At 46.8% G+C, this 17,056-nt stretch overlaps 1 protein-coding gene across 1 annotated transcript; it reads left to right on the top strand.

The window, feature by feature from the left end:
- Nucleotides 1-1,579: 1,579 nt before the first annotated feature.
- LOC130595960 (S-adenosyl-L-methionine-dependent tRNA 4-demethylwyosine synthase TYW1-like) lies at nucleotides 1,580-16,557 on the top strand (the record flags this gene model as incomplete). Its single annotated transcript, XM_057403123.1, has 6 exons — nucleotides 1,580-1,794; nucleotides 2,469-2,646; nucleotides 5,183-5,318; nucleotides 8,289-8,399; nucleotides 13,710-13,877; nucleotides 15,166-16,557. Coding segments are annotated over 6 exons (1,030 nt in total), but the record flags the coding sequence as incomplete, so codon positions are not given.
- Nucleotides 16,558-17,056: the final 499 nt, after the last annotated feature.

The following is a 17,056-nucleotide window of genomic DNA, read 5'->3' as shown; positions in this document are numbered from 1 at the left end:
AAATGCATGACCTGAACTAGGAAATCCTAAGGCTACCTGTGTGTGTTGGTGTAAGAGTGGGTAAAACCAGTTTCTTGTCTCCCCAGTCACTTGGGATGGCTGGTACCCGAAGTCACCAACCAGCCTCTCTAGGCAGATGTGCCAGATGCTGCTTTTTTTCCCCCCAAATGAAAGCACACCAGTAGGAAAGCAGCTGGGATCAGCTCTTCAGAGGAGCTGTGCTGATCAAAGGAGGCATGGCTGCATGCTCTGCTGAGAACTGAGCTTGGGCAGCAGCTGAAAGCTGTACACCATGGCCTCTTGTAGATGGTACTCATGTTCCTATGGCTCCAGGTTCCTGCACTGTCTTGGGCCTGCTTCATGCCCTCCAAAATCTGCCCAGGCTCTGACTTTGCTGAAGTGCATTGACTGAAGACAGGAGGACGCTCATCTGCAGGAGCAGAGGTTGACAGCTGTAGTGGTATGGCAGCCCAAAGTGCAGGGGAGTTCACACACTCCCTGGAATACACACTAATCCTTTTTTAGTTTATGCCTGTCTATCTTGTGATTTGTGTAGTCAAATGATTCCTACAAAACCTCTGCCCTCTCTGCAGTGTATGTCCCCTATGCTACATTTGATGTCAACTGCTCTGAGAAAGTGACTCAAACTTTACATGTTGTTGGCATTACTTTCTGTCTGCTTCTAAAGCTAGCACAGGGTGATTGTCATCATCCAGTGGCAAGGTGCTGAGGGAGAGAAATTAATTAAATTCAAAGCCACCTTCAAGTAGCTTTGGGAAAAGGAAAGTTATCCTTTAATCTCAGTGTGTGGTTGAGATGCTGCTTTCTTTTCAGATGAAGGTCTCATTTAGTACTGTCAGGTTTGTGCAGCATTAACCATTAGTCCTGTCACTTCTTCAGGGCTGAGTGTGGCTGCTTTATCATGCACCAAGTTCTGCTCTTATCACAGACCAGCTTTTCTACGTGAGGCTGAAGCAATATCCACCAACACCTCTTTTTATCTGGGCTTTGGAGCATAGCCTATAGTTTTCTGTACTGCCTGAGCTCCAGCTTCTAGGCAACACAAGGTGAGCTGAGGACCTGGTTTGAAACTCAAGGCTTTGGTTTCTTTAAAACAGACCAATCTCCCATCTAAACCCTCTGATATTATCTGAATACATTGAGGCATGTCAAAGGAACATGCAGGGACATATTTAGAGCAAAAGCTTATTTGTAGGCAGCTGATTTCACATCTGAACACGTGGTCTGGTATAGAATCACAAAATGGTTTGGGTTTGAAGGGACCTTCACAACTCGTCTTGTCCAATCCCCCTGCAATGAGCAGGGGCATCTTCAACTAGATCAGGCTGGCAGAACCACATCCCGCCTGGCTTTGAATGTCTCCAGGGATGGAGCATCCAGCACCTCTCTGGGCAACCCGTGCCAGGGTTTTACCACCCTCATTGTACAAAATTTCTTCCTCGCATCCAGCCTGAATCTCCCTGTTCAGTTTAAACCCATCACCCCTCATCCTATCGCAGCAGGCCCTGCTAAAGAGTCTCTCCCCGTCTTTCTTATAGGCCCCTTTTAAGAACTGAAAGGCTGCAATAAGGTCTCCCTGGAGCCTTCTCCAGGTTGAACAAGCCCAACTCTCTCAGCCTGTCTCCAGAGCAGAGCTGCTCCAGCCCTCTGATAATTTTGGGGGCTCTCTTCTGGAGCTTCTCCAACAGGTTCATGTCTTTCCTGTACTGAGGACTCCAGGAGGAGCATTTGCCTCTCCCCTGCCCTCTGATGGGCGCAACACACGTGGCTCAGGTTGGTTAAGCCTGCAGACAGCATTTTCACATGGATGCTGCAGTTGAGCTCCTGGTGTTTTCCTCTTTTTGTTCTTGGAACGTCTCTTGCTGTTCAGGACGGTGTCATGTGGCGGGTTTTCTTTTTGAATACATCCTCTGTGGAGTTGCATTTCATGTGGTTGCCAGTATGGATTTGGACCTGGTTGTTGGTGCTTTGTGTGGGGAGTGTGGCCAGCTTCTTGGGGAGCTGTTCCCTCTGGGGCTGTGGGACCATGTGGGTCAGCAGCAGACGCAGGCATACCCTGCTTTTCCTTTTCAAGACACTTATGTCAAGTGGCATTAAACTTTCTCCTGTGTTTCCATCTCAGAGTCCAGGCAGCTTCACTGAGGTGATAGCAATGGAAAGCTTGACTCAAACATTACTAGAAGATTACTTGCAGTAGTTCACAGGACGCACAAAATCCCAAGCTCCGTGTATCTGGGCGTACTCTGTGCTGTGGGTAGATGGACACTGGCTGTGCCCTGATGTCCCCTCCCCTTGAGGAGGGCTCCAGCTGGTTTTGCTCTGTCTTCCTTGTGCCAGGGTTTATTTTCGATACAGATGCATGGTTTGGGTGGGGGTGGTAGGTGATTTAAGCCTGGTTTTCTCCAGTTCGAGCCATAACAGAACCCTGGTTTTCCCTCTATTTGCAGGCGTCTCAGGAGTACAAGCAGCTCGCTTTGAGGAAGCGATGACCGCAAAGCACTGCGCACTGTCACTGGTGGGAGAGCCCATCATGTACCCGGAGATCAACCGGTTTGTGAGGCTCCTGCACCAGCACAGCATCTCTACCTTCCTGGTTACAAATGCACAGTTCCCAGATGAGATTAGGTAAGAGATGGACAAAATACCTCCCTACTAAAACATTTGAGTGCAGACTTGTGTTTTAATTCCACTTATTGCTCATCAATCAGCTCTGTGCTGACAGTGAAAAAGCCCACTCAGTATCGCATCTATTTGATTTTAACCTTTGTCTCCCCATGCTCTTTCTCATCCCTTTTTCTACCAGTTTGATTTTTCCTTTCTGTATCTCTTAAAGTGGGGTTACCTCTGAAAAGGAAGAGGATATAATATAGTACCTCCTGGACGTACAGCGGAAGAAGAGCGAGTGAGCTGCGTATTGGGCTTGGGGACATGGATGATAACTAGTGCAAGTGTTTCTGAGAGCCAGAGCAGGAGACTCAGCTTGTAAATTGCCTTTTTCATTTGTGAGCTTCTCTTGCAGTCTGATCTTTGTTCTAACTGCAGAAGACAGTTTGGACGGGGCTTGAAGCAACCTGGTCTTTTAGTGGAAAATGTCCCTACCCATGGCAGGGGGTTGGAAGTGGATGAGCTTTAAGGTCCCTTCCAACCCAAACCAGTCTGTGATTCTGTGATTCTATGAGTGCAGCTTCATCTGTCTCCAGGCACACACAGGAGGTTTTATAGCACATGAGCATGTATTGAGCAGTTACTGGCTTGAGTCCTCTTTCTCTGTTTCTGTTCTTTATCTCCTTGACCCAGGCTGTCTCCTGACTGGCTGGGGAATCCCCCTCATGGCTGGAGGCCTGAGAGCAATTTATTGCTCTTGAGTTGTGCTGTGCTACTCAGTCGGAAATCACTACCCAAGTTCAGATGTGGTAATGCAGTGAATTTGATCTCAGCTAGATTGGAAATGACAACCGATAAAGTAGGAGGAACGCTGGAAAATCCATCCTAGTACTATGCAACAGTATTTCCTACTGAGTATGAAACGTAGCTGTGTTCCAGGAGCATCAGTTTGTGCCCTTTCTCCTCGTTCCCCTATGGCAGAACATGCACAAGGTCAGCGTCACTCCAGTTTGAGCCATAACAGAACCCTGTGGACCGTTCCATTTTGGAGCAACGTGGGGCAGAAATCCCTCCCTGGGATCTCTTCCAATTCCTTAATTTTCTCCAGTACAGCAGTGAGTCTGGCTCTTGCCTGTCCTGAGGATTGAGATCCTCAGAGAAGAGGTGACTTTTCTCAGCTCATGTTTTGAAAACACTCACTCCATCTTCCCTGGAGCCCCTTTTGATTAGGCAAATGCAGCATTAAGTGAAGAAAAGAGTGTTTTGGCCACGTACTTTGAAACTGAATACTTCAATCCGCTCACTCCTAGAACACTTGATCATTTTTGAGGTTGTGGCTTTGGGCTGCAAGGCCAGACAAGCTTCTATGCAAAATAGTTGGTTTTATTTTTTAAAACCTAAAATGTTGTGTTTGTTCTGGGCTATTTCATGCTTCTAAATACAGGCAGAATGTGTTCAGAGAGGTTGTTTGAGTGTCCATGTTAAGTGGCTTTTCCTGGATGCTTGGTCTCATTCTGGACAATTTCTTGTCCCTTTCTCACCTCTGGGGAGGGCAGAGGGTGGTGTATTTTTAGGTGTCACTGTTGGCAGCTGAACAATAGTTTCTAATTTCTTCTTGTCTAAAGAGCCAAATGTAGCTGGGACAGCAGCCTGTTCATTAAGAGACTTCCCAAATAACGCTTGCAAAATGTCCTGAAAAGCGTGGAGAGCTGAAGAGATACGTGGTACAGTTAGGATGCATCATTCCATGGAAGATGCCATGAAGGGTGGACATGTGTTACATTCACTGGCTTGATCAGATTTGTCTGTGACAAGGGAGCTTGTTTTAGGTTGTTCCTTTTAATGTCCTTCGTTATCTGTTTGCCAATGGTCTGCAGTGGTGCTGCTTCTCCTTTATACCCTTGGAGTTTACAGAAGGGATTAGACCCCAGCCAGGCTCTTCACACTCTCAGAGGAGGTTCTGCTGTTGGGCTCACAGATGCTGTGCTCACTGGCGTTGTGTGACCAGAAAGACTGGAGTGCGGGATTTATACAAGATAAGAGCCTTGGAAGTGGAAGGAGAACATGCTGGGGAATTGTGTTTGGTTTCATTTTCTAAACAGCTTTGATTTCCCTTCCAAAAAGTACTTTACTGATGGCAGCTGCAGGCCAGGTGAGTTCAGTGTGTCCAGCAGTAGAAAGCAGCTGAATGATGGCTGCATTTCTCTCGAATGGGATTATGTCTCCATTAGCCAGAGCAAATAGAATGTGGGGAAGGGGCTGAGCTTTATGGTTTGTAACCATGGGGAGAAGCAGAGCCTTTCAGTGCCTCGTAGTAACCCCTGGCAGCCTGCTTTGGGAAGCCTTTCTGCATGTGCTACAGTTAACCCTGGAGTGAAATATGTTTTAGTTGAGTAAGGAAAAGATAATTGAACCATCTGCCAAGGCTCTCTGTGTGATATTCTTAGCTTTGGGGTGTATTTGTTGAAAGTTAAGTTATAATGTCTTGCTATTAAGATGATAGTCACTTGATGGAGATGAACCTCTGGACAATTGCCTTCTCGTTTTTATTTCCAAGGAACCTTGAGCCAGTAACGCAGCTGTATGTCAGCGTGGATGCCAGCACCAAGGAAAGCCTGAAGAGAATTGATCGGCCCCTCTTCAAGGATTTCTGGCAGAGGTTTCTGGACAGTTTAAAGGCCTTGTCTGAAAAGGTACCCAGTAAAGAGTGTGCTCTGAAATATTCTTTCTTCTTGGCTGTATCCACTCAGTACAAAAGGAGAAGACTTGAGAGGCTTAAGCTGGACCGTGGAGTTGGTTCTGGGTGTATTCGGAGCATATTTACATGTTTTTTACATTGAAGTTTATAAAGTCCAGCACGTTTGATCAGTTTTCCATATGGGGAGAAATGTAAGGACAAAAAGAGAGCAGAATATGTGTCAAATGGGACAGTAAACTCTGCTGTGAATATAAGATGCTATGAGAGATGAAGAGATTATAAAAGAATAGAACATTTCCTAATGGAGCATTTACACTGCAAGCAGGCTGCTGAAGGAAAACTGGAAATCCAGGGAAGCTTAGGAAGAGTCATAAATTGCCATGTGACTCTTAGCACTGGTTCTCAAAGGATGCAGTAGATAAAGGGCTTTACAGTATGGAGTTCAGTAGCTCCTGCTCCATAGAAATCCAATTTATAATAGTAGATCTGAGTGTAACAGCAAGGGTGACCCTTTCCACTGTCAGTGGTTTGTAGTAGTTGGTATCTGTTGGAGAGAGCTGAGCATGATCTGAGGGCCCACGGGATCACGGCTGCTGCTGTCAGCTCAGAACGTAGTCTACCATTTAACAAGTTTTGTAGTAATTAATGAAGCACTCGTGGTCCCAGCATCACATTATTTGCTAAGTGCTTCCGTGTCTGTCTTACTGAGACTGAGCTCTGATGGAAGCAAGTACTTCTGTTTACTGATTTGGCAGAAGGTGACATGTTACCTGCTGAGATGAGCATCCAAGAGAGACTGTTTCATTTGAATACTGAGATTTTCTGCCTTCTGAGGTGACAGTGGTGGACCATTTTCTGCCAGATCCGTGTTAGTAGACCTGGGAGGCTCGGTGTAATTGTGGGACACTTTCTCCTAAAAATGCTGTGAGTAGCTTCATCAAGCTGCCTGCGTGCAAGTGCTGGCTGATCTTGTTAAGCAGCATCTCAGGGCAAACTGTGAGCTTACTGAAATCAGGTACAGGCTTTCTAAGTTCTCTGTGCTGTTGCCCCAGAGCTGGATGCAGGACTGTGGCGGGGGGTGGGGGGGATGTCTCCTCAGAGTGCAGCAGAGAGGGAGGAATTCCCTGTTTATTTACAAGACCTATTTTCTTCTTTTATTTCCGCTCTCTCATTTTGTTTTTGCACCCGATGGGCACTTGCGGTGCCGCCAGGCCCAGCCATGGCCACTTTTCCTGGCTGCAGGATGAGCTTCTTCGCATAAAATAGATGTGGTTCCACACTCTTAACTTTCACCCATTCAGAGAGTCATTATCACATTAATTTTTCTGCTAATGTTATTCTGATGGGTGTCTGAAGGGAAATAGTGGTTACTTTTCTGGAATCCTGGGGTAAAGCACTGAAGCCTGGTTTTCTATCCTGATGCTTTAAAGCATTAAAATCTCCGGTCTTAAGCTCTTACTTCTTGTTCTTCAGTGCTTACAAGAGGATTTCTGGGGCCCTATTGTACAAGCAATTACAAATAATACATGAATGAAATGGGATTGTGCATTTGTACTGCCCGCAGTCTGTAAGGATTATTTATATCTAACACTTTGTGGTATTAGGTCCTTACTGCTTTTGATGTGTCCCTTCTACCAGCTTTTCTCTCTTCCCAGACAACACTTGAGAGATGTTGCTCTCTGGAAAGATGTTTTTTCAGTCACAATATGAATTTCTGATTTTTGTAGCTGTTTTTCTGCTGTTTTTCCCTTTGGCAGTGTTTTACTTTCTCTACCCACTTCTTTCACCACCGGTTATGATCGCTTAATACAGCTTTTATGCTAATTCAGTTACTGAAGTGATGGATACACACAGGCGGCTGATACTGCTTGTCAGTGCTAGCCTATGAGGGGAAAAAGCTGTTAATGCATTTGTAGCAGTTTTAGTTTTATGGAAACTGCTTGAACTTTAAAGTTAGTCTTCTAAAATTATCTAGGGTGTATATTGGAGGGTTTAAGAAATGAGATTTAAATGGGAGAAGACAACCAACTCTTCTTGGCTGTAGGAGGAAACGCTGAAGTGCTGTGCATAGTTTACCCTGGAAAACGTGATACAAGTAGACTGAGACTGTTTGAGCCTCTCCACAAAACTGTTCCTGCAGTACCACGTTCACTTGGCGCTGGCACCGTTCCTCCTGTGTTCAGGCTGTTGGCCTGAGCCTTGAACCATTGTTTGGTGGCACTTCGATTTAGTCCCTCTGCAGTATGTGTGTAACATCGTAGAATCACGGAGTGGATTGGGTTGGAAGGGACCTTAAAGCTCATCCAGTCCCAACCCCTGCCATGGGCAGGGACACCTTCCACTGGAGCAGCTTGCTCCAAGCCCCATCGAACCTGACCTTCAACACTGCCAGGGATGGGGCAGCCACGGCTTCTCTGGGCACCCTGTGCCAACGCCTCAGCACCCTCCCAGGGAAGAGCTTCTGCCTAAGAGCTCGTCTCAGTCTCCCCTCTGGCAGGTTAAAGCCATTCCCCTGGCTTTATGATCATGGGAGAGCCTTTTCTTAGCGATGTTGTGCCTGATCTGCTGAAAGAGTTCGTGGGTAGGGGCACACAAGGGTCTGTCCCTTCCTGTTCATGCTGTCTGAAAGTTACCAGTACCAGCCGGTGCAGTTGGAAGAAATAAAACATCTGTATGGCAACTAATAGTTAGATTTTATGTGTGGGGAAGCAAATGAAAGCGAGAAACTTCCTGGTTGTTTTCCTGTTAAGTTGAAGCAGCTGTTGTCAAAAGCAAGTGCTTAGATATATAGAAGATAAGTATGGCAAAAGGCAACTCAGCTCACACACGCTGAGCAGCAGCTTTCCTGGCAGAACAAGTGAGGTGGCTCCTGGTTTGGGTTTGCTTTGGTTTAACCCATGGATGCTTGGAATGGATGAATAATTTTTTTTTTTGTGGTGTTAATGTTATTTTCCCTCTATTTCAGCAACAGCGCACCGTTTACAGACTGACACTGGTGAAAGCCTGGAATGTGGATGAACTCAAAGCCTATGCTGACCTGATATCCCTTGGTAAACCAGACTTCATCGAGGTCAAAGTGAGCTTCGTGGAGCCATCTTATGGTTTTTCCATCAGTATTTTACTCTTTTTCCTCTTTCCTCCCCTTTTCATCCCCCTAGTCTTAAACTGATACGAGTAAATGCAGTTCTGCCAAGGATTTCAGTGATGCACATGAAACCTCATGAAAACCCAAGCTAAAATGGATCATTGTGATCCGTTTTCTGTGTTTCAATAAAAGTCAGTATCCACGATAAGTGGGAACTACAGGGCATGAAAATTGCATTAAGCTTGGAAGGCTTTTAGATATGAGCAAGGGAAGCTGTAGAAAATAAAAAGCCTGTGGAGACTGGTTGGATGTGAAGTCCCAGTGATGCTGTGCTGTGATAATGAAGTTCCATGGCTCCAAGTGTTTGCTTGCAGAAGAAGGACTAGCAGTATAGACTGTGCTTTGCAGATGGGGAAACTGAGGCAGGGTAGGAGTGGGCTGAGGCAAAGCAGGTCACTGGTGGAAAATCCACCTCCTCTCTTCCAGTCTGTCTTTCTGCTCCTCCCACCTCCCTCAGTGTTACTGCTCTTTACCAGGGCATAAGGGGAAGAGGATAAGTGTTTTCACCATGTCAGTTTCTTTCTCAACATCTACATGGCTCCCTTTGAAGAGCTGGAATGAAAGGCTGCGTCCAGTATTTCAGAGTGGAGCTTTTACAGAAGGAGTTCCTTTGACTTCTAGTCACTGAAGATTTATAGTTGTCCATGTGGTGCATCTGGAAAGCTGGTGTTAAATACTGGATTGGGCTGCATCACTACCATTTCCATTCTTGCTTCTTAGATTTAACTGACATGAATAAACCCATGTCCATCGTTAAATCAACTTGAAAGCAATTATTAAAGACAACCAAGAAGCCTGAATCCAGTCCAGTGGGGAGCAAATGTGCACGAGAGCTTGTGTATATAATTTGGACAATGCTGATGCTTGAATCGTGAGCATTTTTATTGCAGAGAGTGCTATCTATCAACATGTCATTTAAGGCTTTTTCTATTTGTCTTGGGCCAGGGCTGCCCCAGTTTTTGAGCAGAGGCTCTGTCACCCAGCAGCTTGGCCAACATTTAGTTCTTCTGTTAATTCACACGAGTCTCAATTGAACAAATTTATCACTTATGGACTAGGGGTTAAGGGAATTCTCTTGCTTGGTAATGAAGTTGGGAAGCCTGGAGTTACAGAGTTGAGAAACAAAGCCCTGTCATATTTAGCTCCCCAGTAGTTGTTCCTTCACCATGGATTAAGAGGATTGCTGGCTGTCAAGATCTCCAGCAAGGAGCCAGATCCTGGTGGAATAAATGTGCTCCTCACTGCACAGTGATAATCATCTTGGCACAAGGCATTGCACAACCACAGCTGTGCACAGTCAGCTCTGACACAGCACCATGGGAATCCAGAGCCCACCCAGTGCTCTGGATTCACACCAGTGTAACCCAGAATAGCTGAGCTGCTTCGCAACAGACTTCTGTGTTTCAAGGCCAAAAGCTCTGTGGCATGATGAGGCTGCTAAAAGCACCCCTATTAATGACTAATGAAGGGGCAGCATCCTTGGTGGTGTTGCTGCAGGGAAGTTGGTGGAAGAGCTTAGGGTACGCAACGGAAAGGTTTCCTTTTCTAATACCTTGATGTCTTAATAACTGTCTTTGTGCATTACTGACAAATACAACATGACCACCCTAATCAACTGCTCCCATCTGAAGTGGTACCAGCACTGTTAATGAACTCAAGTTTTCAGAAGGTGGAGAAGTTGAAAGCTGCTGTGCTTTCATTTGGTGGGCTGCTAAGCCGATTTTCATTGATCTGTGCTTGTGAATGAATCAGCCATCTGAGCACTCAGTTATTCCATCTGCTCGGTGCTTTCTTTGCTTGTAAATGATATCTTTGAAGTTTACCAAAAGAATGAGTCGCCTTGTAACTTCCTAAGAATTTTCCCCCTCTGTAGTTATACACTTTTCATGCTGCTCAAAATAGATTCTATATAATGAACGCAGGGAAAACACTGCTGTATGGAGCCATGTCTCTGCAGCTGAACTTTGGAGGTACATATCCTATTCTTGACATGGCTGGCTGCCCTAATAAAAGAATGTTTAAAATCCTTTTCAGACTTGTAGAGGCAGGCTAAAACAGTAATGTCCATCTCTGTTTAATGCACCCCGACTTGTCTGAGATTGTGCACAGTCAACCTGTTTCCATGCTGGATCTGAGTTAGAGTGCATGGCTCTAATATCCTTTGCTCGGGCAGATGAATACAAGAGATGTCTCATAAATTTACTAGCAAGAAACTAATTGGTTCCAAAACATGCAGAGTTTTTAATTAGCATGAGCCTGTTTCCTTTCTTATGCATGGTTTGCCTTGCACTAATTTTAAGTGTTTGTAAAGGATCTGTCTCTGTTTATTGCTGGACATGACATGTGCAGCTTCAGTGGGGGAAAACTAGATCTTGGGAATGCAGCATTAGCTGGGACCACGTGCCGTAAACATTGCCTGGATGCAAATGCCATTTTAAAACAAGTAAAGTGTTCTTCACAGATAAAAATCATAATCGTAGAATCACCGACTAGTTTGGGTTGGAAGGGACCTGAAATCTCCAGTTCTAACCCCTGCCATGGGCAGGGACACCTTCCACTGGAGCAGCTTGCTCCAAGCCCCAGTGTCCAACGTGGCCTTGAACACTGCCAGGGATGGGGCAGCCACAGCTTCTCTGGGCACCCTGTGCCAGCGCCTCAGCACCCTCACAGGGAAGAGCTTCTGCCTAAGAGCTCATCTCAGTCTCCCCTCTGGCAGGTTAAAGCCATTCCCCTTGGCCTGTCCGTACAGGCCCTTGTCCAAAGCCCCTCTCCAGGTTTCCTGTAGCCCCTTTAGGCACCTGAGCTGCTCTAAGGTCTCCCCTTAAGGAGCCTTCTCCAGGCTGAACAAGACCAATAATCATACATAAAGTTGTGTGTGCTCTGTTTTAAAGGCTGGTGCTTAATGGGGTTTTGTAACTGGAATAAAATAGTGCAGCCAGAGAGCGAAGGTGGTAAAACCTCCTGGAGAGGTACAGAGTAGGTGGACTTTTATCTAGAAGACAAGCTCGCTCTTGTCAGTTTGCTCTTTCAGGTACTGGTGGGTTTGTGACCTTTGTTGGGATACCACAGGTTGAATTAGTTGAACAAGCCTTTAGTGGATCTTATCTGGAAAGAAAGTAATTAGCAAAATTACATCTCAGCAAGCCACATACCGCTGAACTAATTTGTGAGAATTTTACTAACCAAATTAAAGATGGAGCAAGGCTGTAGTGAACTTGAGGTCATGCCTAAGACCAAATCAGTAATTCAGGAGGTTGAAGTATTCAAATCTCCAAATTAGGAGCAGCTGATCTCAGAATGATGGGCTGAAGTTGAGAGGAGTGCGGTGTAGGAGAACTTGAGGGGTTGCATCCACTGACCAGGGATCACTGCAGGGCATGGAGGTAGTTGCTGCAGGGGATGCTACTGACCAAGAAGACCTCAGCTTCTCTTGCAAGTATATCACTGAAATCATCGCTGCTCACCTCTTGGTTTCATGTATGGCATGGCAGGAGCACTTTTCCTGCTCCAACTGGCTCTCCTTTGGTCCATTTGCTTATCAGTTGCTTGGGAAGGGGCCTGGAGCAAAAACCCAGTATCTCTGCTGACTTAATGCAGTTCAGTCTGAGATGAAAGTGTCTTTTGAGAAATGCCACTACTAAATTAGTGACTAGTTCTGAGTGTGCTTCTAGGAAACCATCAGAAAAGCTGTTTCCTCAAAGCCTCATGTTCCTGCCTGTTCATACTAGTGATTTGCAGATCTTTGCAGACCAGTGTGTGATGGGAAGCTTCTCTCCATGCTTTCTCCAAGGGACGCTTGTGGTGCTCATCCAATCCACCCGTGTGTGCTGGGTACTTCCCACCCCATAGACTAGCTGTCTTTAGGTACGGATAGAACATGCCAGCACTGCCAAGCCAGGGGAAATGATGAACCCTGGGGCCTTTGGGACACATTGAGCAATGGTGCCTTTCGTTGGGTATCCGCAATCGGTGCAAATCAATCATATAACAAACCCTCTCAATGTTCCCTGTGGTTATTGGTGATTCCTTCAGCTATTAGTGTTTCACAGGCTCTTTGTGGAGTGGTGGTGTTGTAGAAAATCCTCAGTTGTTCTGGTGGCCTTTGACCAAAACGACCCAAGCTGCTTTATAATGATATCAATTCAGTTCTACTCAGCACTAAGCAATAAGAGATTCTCTAGAGCACCATCCTATGCCTGGATTTCCAACCTCCCTGGATGTGTCCAGGAGGTGCAGGCACACATGGACTTTTTTCCAAGCAGTTCTCAGTATTTATTGAATTAATTTAAGCCAAAGATGGTAAGACTGAAGTGAGCCAGAGGGAGTTTTTCGAAGTGCCTTTTTGGGCGTTTGTGCATATACTCAGCCCTGAAAAATAATCTGTGTGTTTACTGACTGTGTTTGCATTGTCTCTACTGTGCCAGTATTTTCTTTGTATCTAGGTCATGGCCCTCGATAGCCAGGGTGGGTATTGAGCAGTTTGGATGAGTGCCCCCAGTCTCTATTTATTTGTGTTTTAACAAGGGTCTGCAATGCTGAACTCTGAGCAGTCACTGTAGCATCATCTTATGTGAGATCTGGGACAGGGAGCAGAGAGGAGCACACTCAATGTCTTCCTTAAAGCTGCTACCCCCAAGCAAGCATTTGGTGAGCAGCCTGCCGACTCCCATGTGAACAGAGCTGCTGATGCCAAGCCAGAGAATTAAAGACTAATCTTGGAAACTTTGCCCCATCCCTGGCAATGCTCAGGGGTCCAACGTGGCCTTGAACACTGCCAAGGGTGAGACAGCCACAGCTTCTCTGGGCAGCCTGTGCCAGTGCCTCACCACCCTCATAGTGAAGATGCATCATAGTGACTTGTTGCATTGGTTGTTCATGAGACTTTCTTCCAGGCATCTCACGTTTTAAAATCAAGGGATCTTCTTGAAGGTCCTTTGGTAGCTCAGGAGCACGAGCATCCTCCATTTGAATGCATTCAAATGCATTATCCTACTTTTGCAGGGTAAACACTCACCTGTGTTTTGCTGCTGGGGAAGACTGGGCACACACGGTTTGGTGACGCGTCACTCAGGGGGAGACCAAGTTTTGATGCCATCTCCAAATTTCTACCTTTCCATAGATACAGAGTGAAGGGGGGACAAGCCAGGTTGTTCTCAGGGTTTGTTGCGGCTGATGTGGCTGCACTGCCCTGAGCTTGTGAAAGGTCGAGCTGATGACGATGGTTTCCATGTTTCTTCTCAGGGTGTGACTTACTGCGGTAAAAGCTCGGCCAGCAATCTCACCATGGCCAATGTCCCCTGGCACGAGGAGGTGGTGCACTTCGTCCAGGAGCTCGCCAACCTTATCCCCGACTATGAAATTGCCTGTGAGCATGAGCACTCAAACTGTCTCCTCATTGCTCACAAAAAGGTGAGGCTGTGCCAGGGTGTGATGCCAGGCACCGTGCATCTCCTTGGAAATGCTGGACAAGTGCCTTTTTCTAACACACTTATCTCTAGAGTTAGCTTGGTACTATTCTGGGGGAGAAAAAAAGGCATAGTGTGTGTATTTTGGAAAAAGCTGAAGATGCACCACGTTGCTGCTGGTCATAACAACTCAGTGCTACCAGAGCAACGCAGGCAGGAGGCATTTAACAGCTCCAGGAGGAGCTCAGTGCAGTATAGAATCACAGAATGGTGTGGGTTGGAAGAGACCTTAAAGCTCATCCAGTTCCAACACCTGCCACAGGCAGGGACACCTTCCACTAGAGCAGCTTGCTCCAAGCTGCTTCTAAGCTGGCCTTGAACACTGCCAGGGATGGGGCAGCCACAGCTTCTCTGGGCACCCTGTGCCAGCTCCTCAGCACCCTCACAGGGAAGAGCTTCTGCCTAAGAGCTCATCTCGGTCTCCCCTCTGGCAGGTTAGCCATTCCCCTTGGCCTGTCCGTACAGGCCCTTGTCCAAAGCCCCTCTCCAGATTTCCTGTAGCCCCTTCAGGCACTGGAGCTGCTCTCAGGTCTCCCCTTGAGGAGCCTTCTCTTGTCCAGGCTGACCCAGCCCAGCTCTCTCAGCCTGGCTCCAGAGCAGAGCTGCTCCAGCCCTCGCAGCATTATCGTTGGTGCCATGCCCTCTGAGCAGGTGTTTCTGTTGACTTGACAGGGTCGCTTCATCAAGGGGTACCTGGGCATCATCTCAAATTGATGCATTTCCTTCAGCGCTCTTCCCCAAACCAGAGTCTTTCAGGTATAAGTGACACCTGGCAAGGGCAGACAGACTTGGGAAGACTTTGTGATGCACACTGTGAAAGTGGGGCTGTAGTGGTGGTGGGTAGTGGTGGGACCGTGAAGGGTCCAGTAAAGCACCCAACAGTCAGCCATTCATGGAGATTATCTGCTGGTAGACAGTACTAAATGACTAAAGCTGTAAGAAAAACAGCCACCCTGTATCTGTGTGTTTTCAAACCCTGTGGATGAATGTAGCTGAGAAACCGTAAGTTCTGGGTGGTTTTCACCTGAATTTTTGTTTTTTTTCCTATCAAAGCAGTTACCCTGCAGTAGCTTCTGGATGGCTTTACCATGGGCATTGTGGTGGGTAAAAAATTAAAAACTGCTACATCTGGGAAACCAGTTTAACATTCACCCAGCTTGTCTTAGCACACGTGTGGTGTTTGGTATTTCTCATTGCTCCCTGGCTCAGCAACGTGCTTCTTTTCCTTCCAGTTCAAGATCAATGGCGAGTGGTGCACATGGATCAACTACGACCGCTTCCAGGAGCTGGTGCGAGCACAGGAGCAAAGCGGCGGCTCCCAGACTTTCACAGCGGCTGATTACGCAGCCAGAACTCCTCACTGGGCACTCTTTGGGTCCAGAGAGAGGGGATTCGATCCCTTGGATGTGAGACACCAGCGGAAGAACAAAGCAAGGGACATCTCTGGGTGTTGAGGCTGGGGCCCACTGAACTCTGGGCTGGCTGGCTGCTGAGGTTTGGTCTCCATTTCTAGGCTACCACTGATTCTGACCCTATTCACTTAGACTTTTCTGATGTTTGACAGGAGAAGGAGAGTAAAGTCTTTATTTAAGTCTTTCTTCCCGTTTTTAGGGCTTCTTGGATGAAAGTATTTATATTGCTTTCTATCTTGAGGTTCATCGCAAACGGTGTATGCTGGCAGTTTATCTTAACTGGCAGCACAGTGAGGGAGGTAGTGGCTGCGGTCTCCACAGCAGAGGGCGCTGGGAGCTGGATGTGAAGGGAACGTTCATTTGACTTCTGTGCCCTGGTGGAAGGAGAGCCCAGCATGTGCTGGCACCAGCTTGGCTGCAGAACATTCCACATCTATAAGGATAAGTGTCAGGGGGACTTCAACTCCACAAGTTGGTTGGATCTGTGCAGGTGAGACTGCAGATGGATCTGGATCTAAAAGCCTGAGCCCTGCTAAAGTATCATTGTGCAGACAGTAACAGATTTATACATTTCAAACACTGGTGCCAATTCCTATAAAGACCTTCTCCCATCCTCCTGGGAATGCTGTAAGTAACAGCACCCCTGTTAATGTCGTCTGCAACTTCTGGTATCTCTCCAAATATCTTCCAGCTTCATGGGCTTGACAATGAATATTTTCCAAGTAGTTTTATCCCACCCAGCAGCCCTAAGCAGTGAATATAACTTCAAATCCCTGTTAGGCTCCAGCTGTGTGTGTCCAGTGTCCTGCTCATGGTGTGGATGTGCTGTGGGGAGCCAGCAAGCTTGGCCATTGGCTTCCTGTGTGCCACGCAGGCAGGTCAACAGCATTGCTGCTGGCTTGGGTAATCTGATGTAAATGAAAACTGAATCCAGCTGCAGAAACAGGCACAGGTTGCGGGAAGAAACTGTGGTCATGCTCAAGTGTTCTTGTTTTCCTGTTGAGCTCCAGGAGCAGAGATCAGAGGTGTTCACCATGCTCCCGCCTTAACGGTGAGGTCCATAAGCCTGCAATTCCTAGTGCCTGTGGTGATGTAGGTGGTGAGTGTTCCTGAGATTGTGATTCTATTTCTTTTTCTTTAAGAACCTAATTTCTTAATGTGCAAAAAGTGTTTCTAAAGAAGAAAGAAAAATAAAATAATTTTCCTTTGAGCACCTTTGGTGTGTCACTGCATTTGTTTCTTTAAACAGATAAGCTACAAACATCATGGAGAAACAGCAGTGAGAAAGCAAGGCCACAGAAATTGAAGTTATTATCCAGCCTTTCTGCTTCAAGCCTCACTTGGAAGAATGGGGGATGGAGCCGGTGATCTCCAGTCCTGGTGAGGTCTCCAAGCCTGGGAACGCTTGTGACATTGCAGGGTAGTGACATGCAGCTCCATGCTTGGCCCCGTGTAGTGGCCAGGCAGAGCCCTTGGAGACAGGGGGCCACAAAAGTCACTGTCCTTCAGGAGCTGTCTCCAGTGCTGAGCTGCCTCCTGTCCTTGTGCCATGGGGAGCACAGGGTTCCTAGAAGGAAACCATGAATGCCAGAGAAGGACTTTGGATGCCAGAGGGGGACTCTTCATCAGGGACTGTTGCAACAGGACAAGGGGTGATGGGTTTAAACTTCAACAGGGGAGGGTCAGGTTAGATAAAAGGCAGAAGCTCTTC

Source organism: Pezoporus wallicus, unplaced genomic scaffold (genome assembly GCF_028554395.1).
Source record: "Pezoporus wallicus isolate ANWC-B61680 ecotype Strahan unplaced genomic scaffold, APGP_CSIRO_Pwel_v1 contig_10006, whole genome shotgun sequence".
Lineage (NCBI taxonomy): Eukaryota > Metazoa > Chordata > Aves > Psittaciformes > Psittacidae > Pezoporus > Pezoporus wallicus.
Note: the sequence above shows the minus strand (reverse complement) of the source record. Positions and strands in the feature narration are given on the sequence as shown.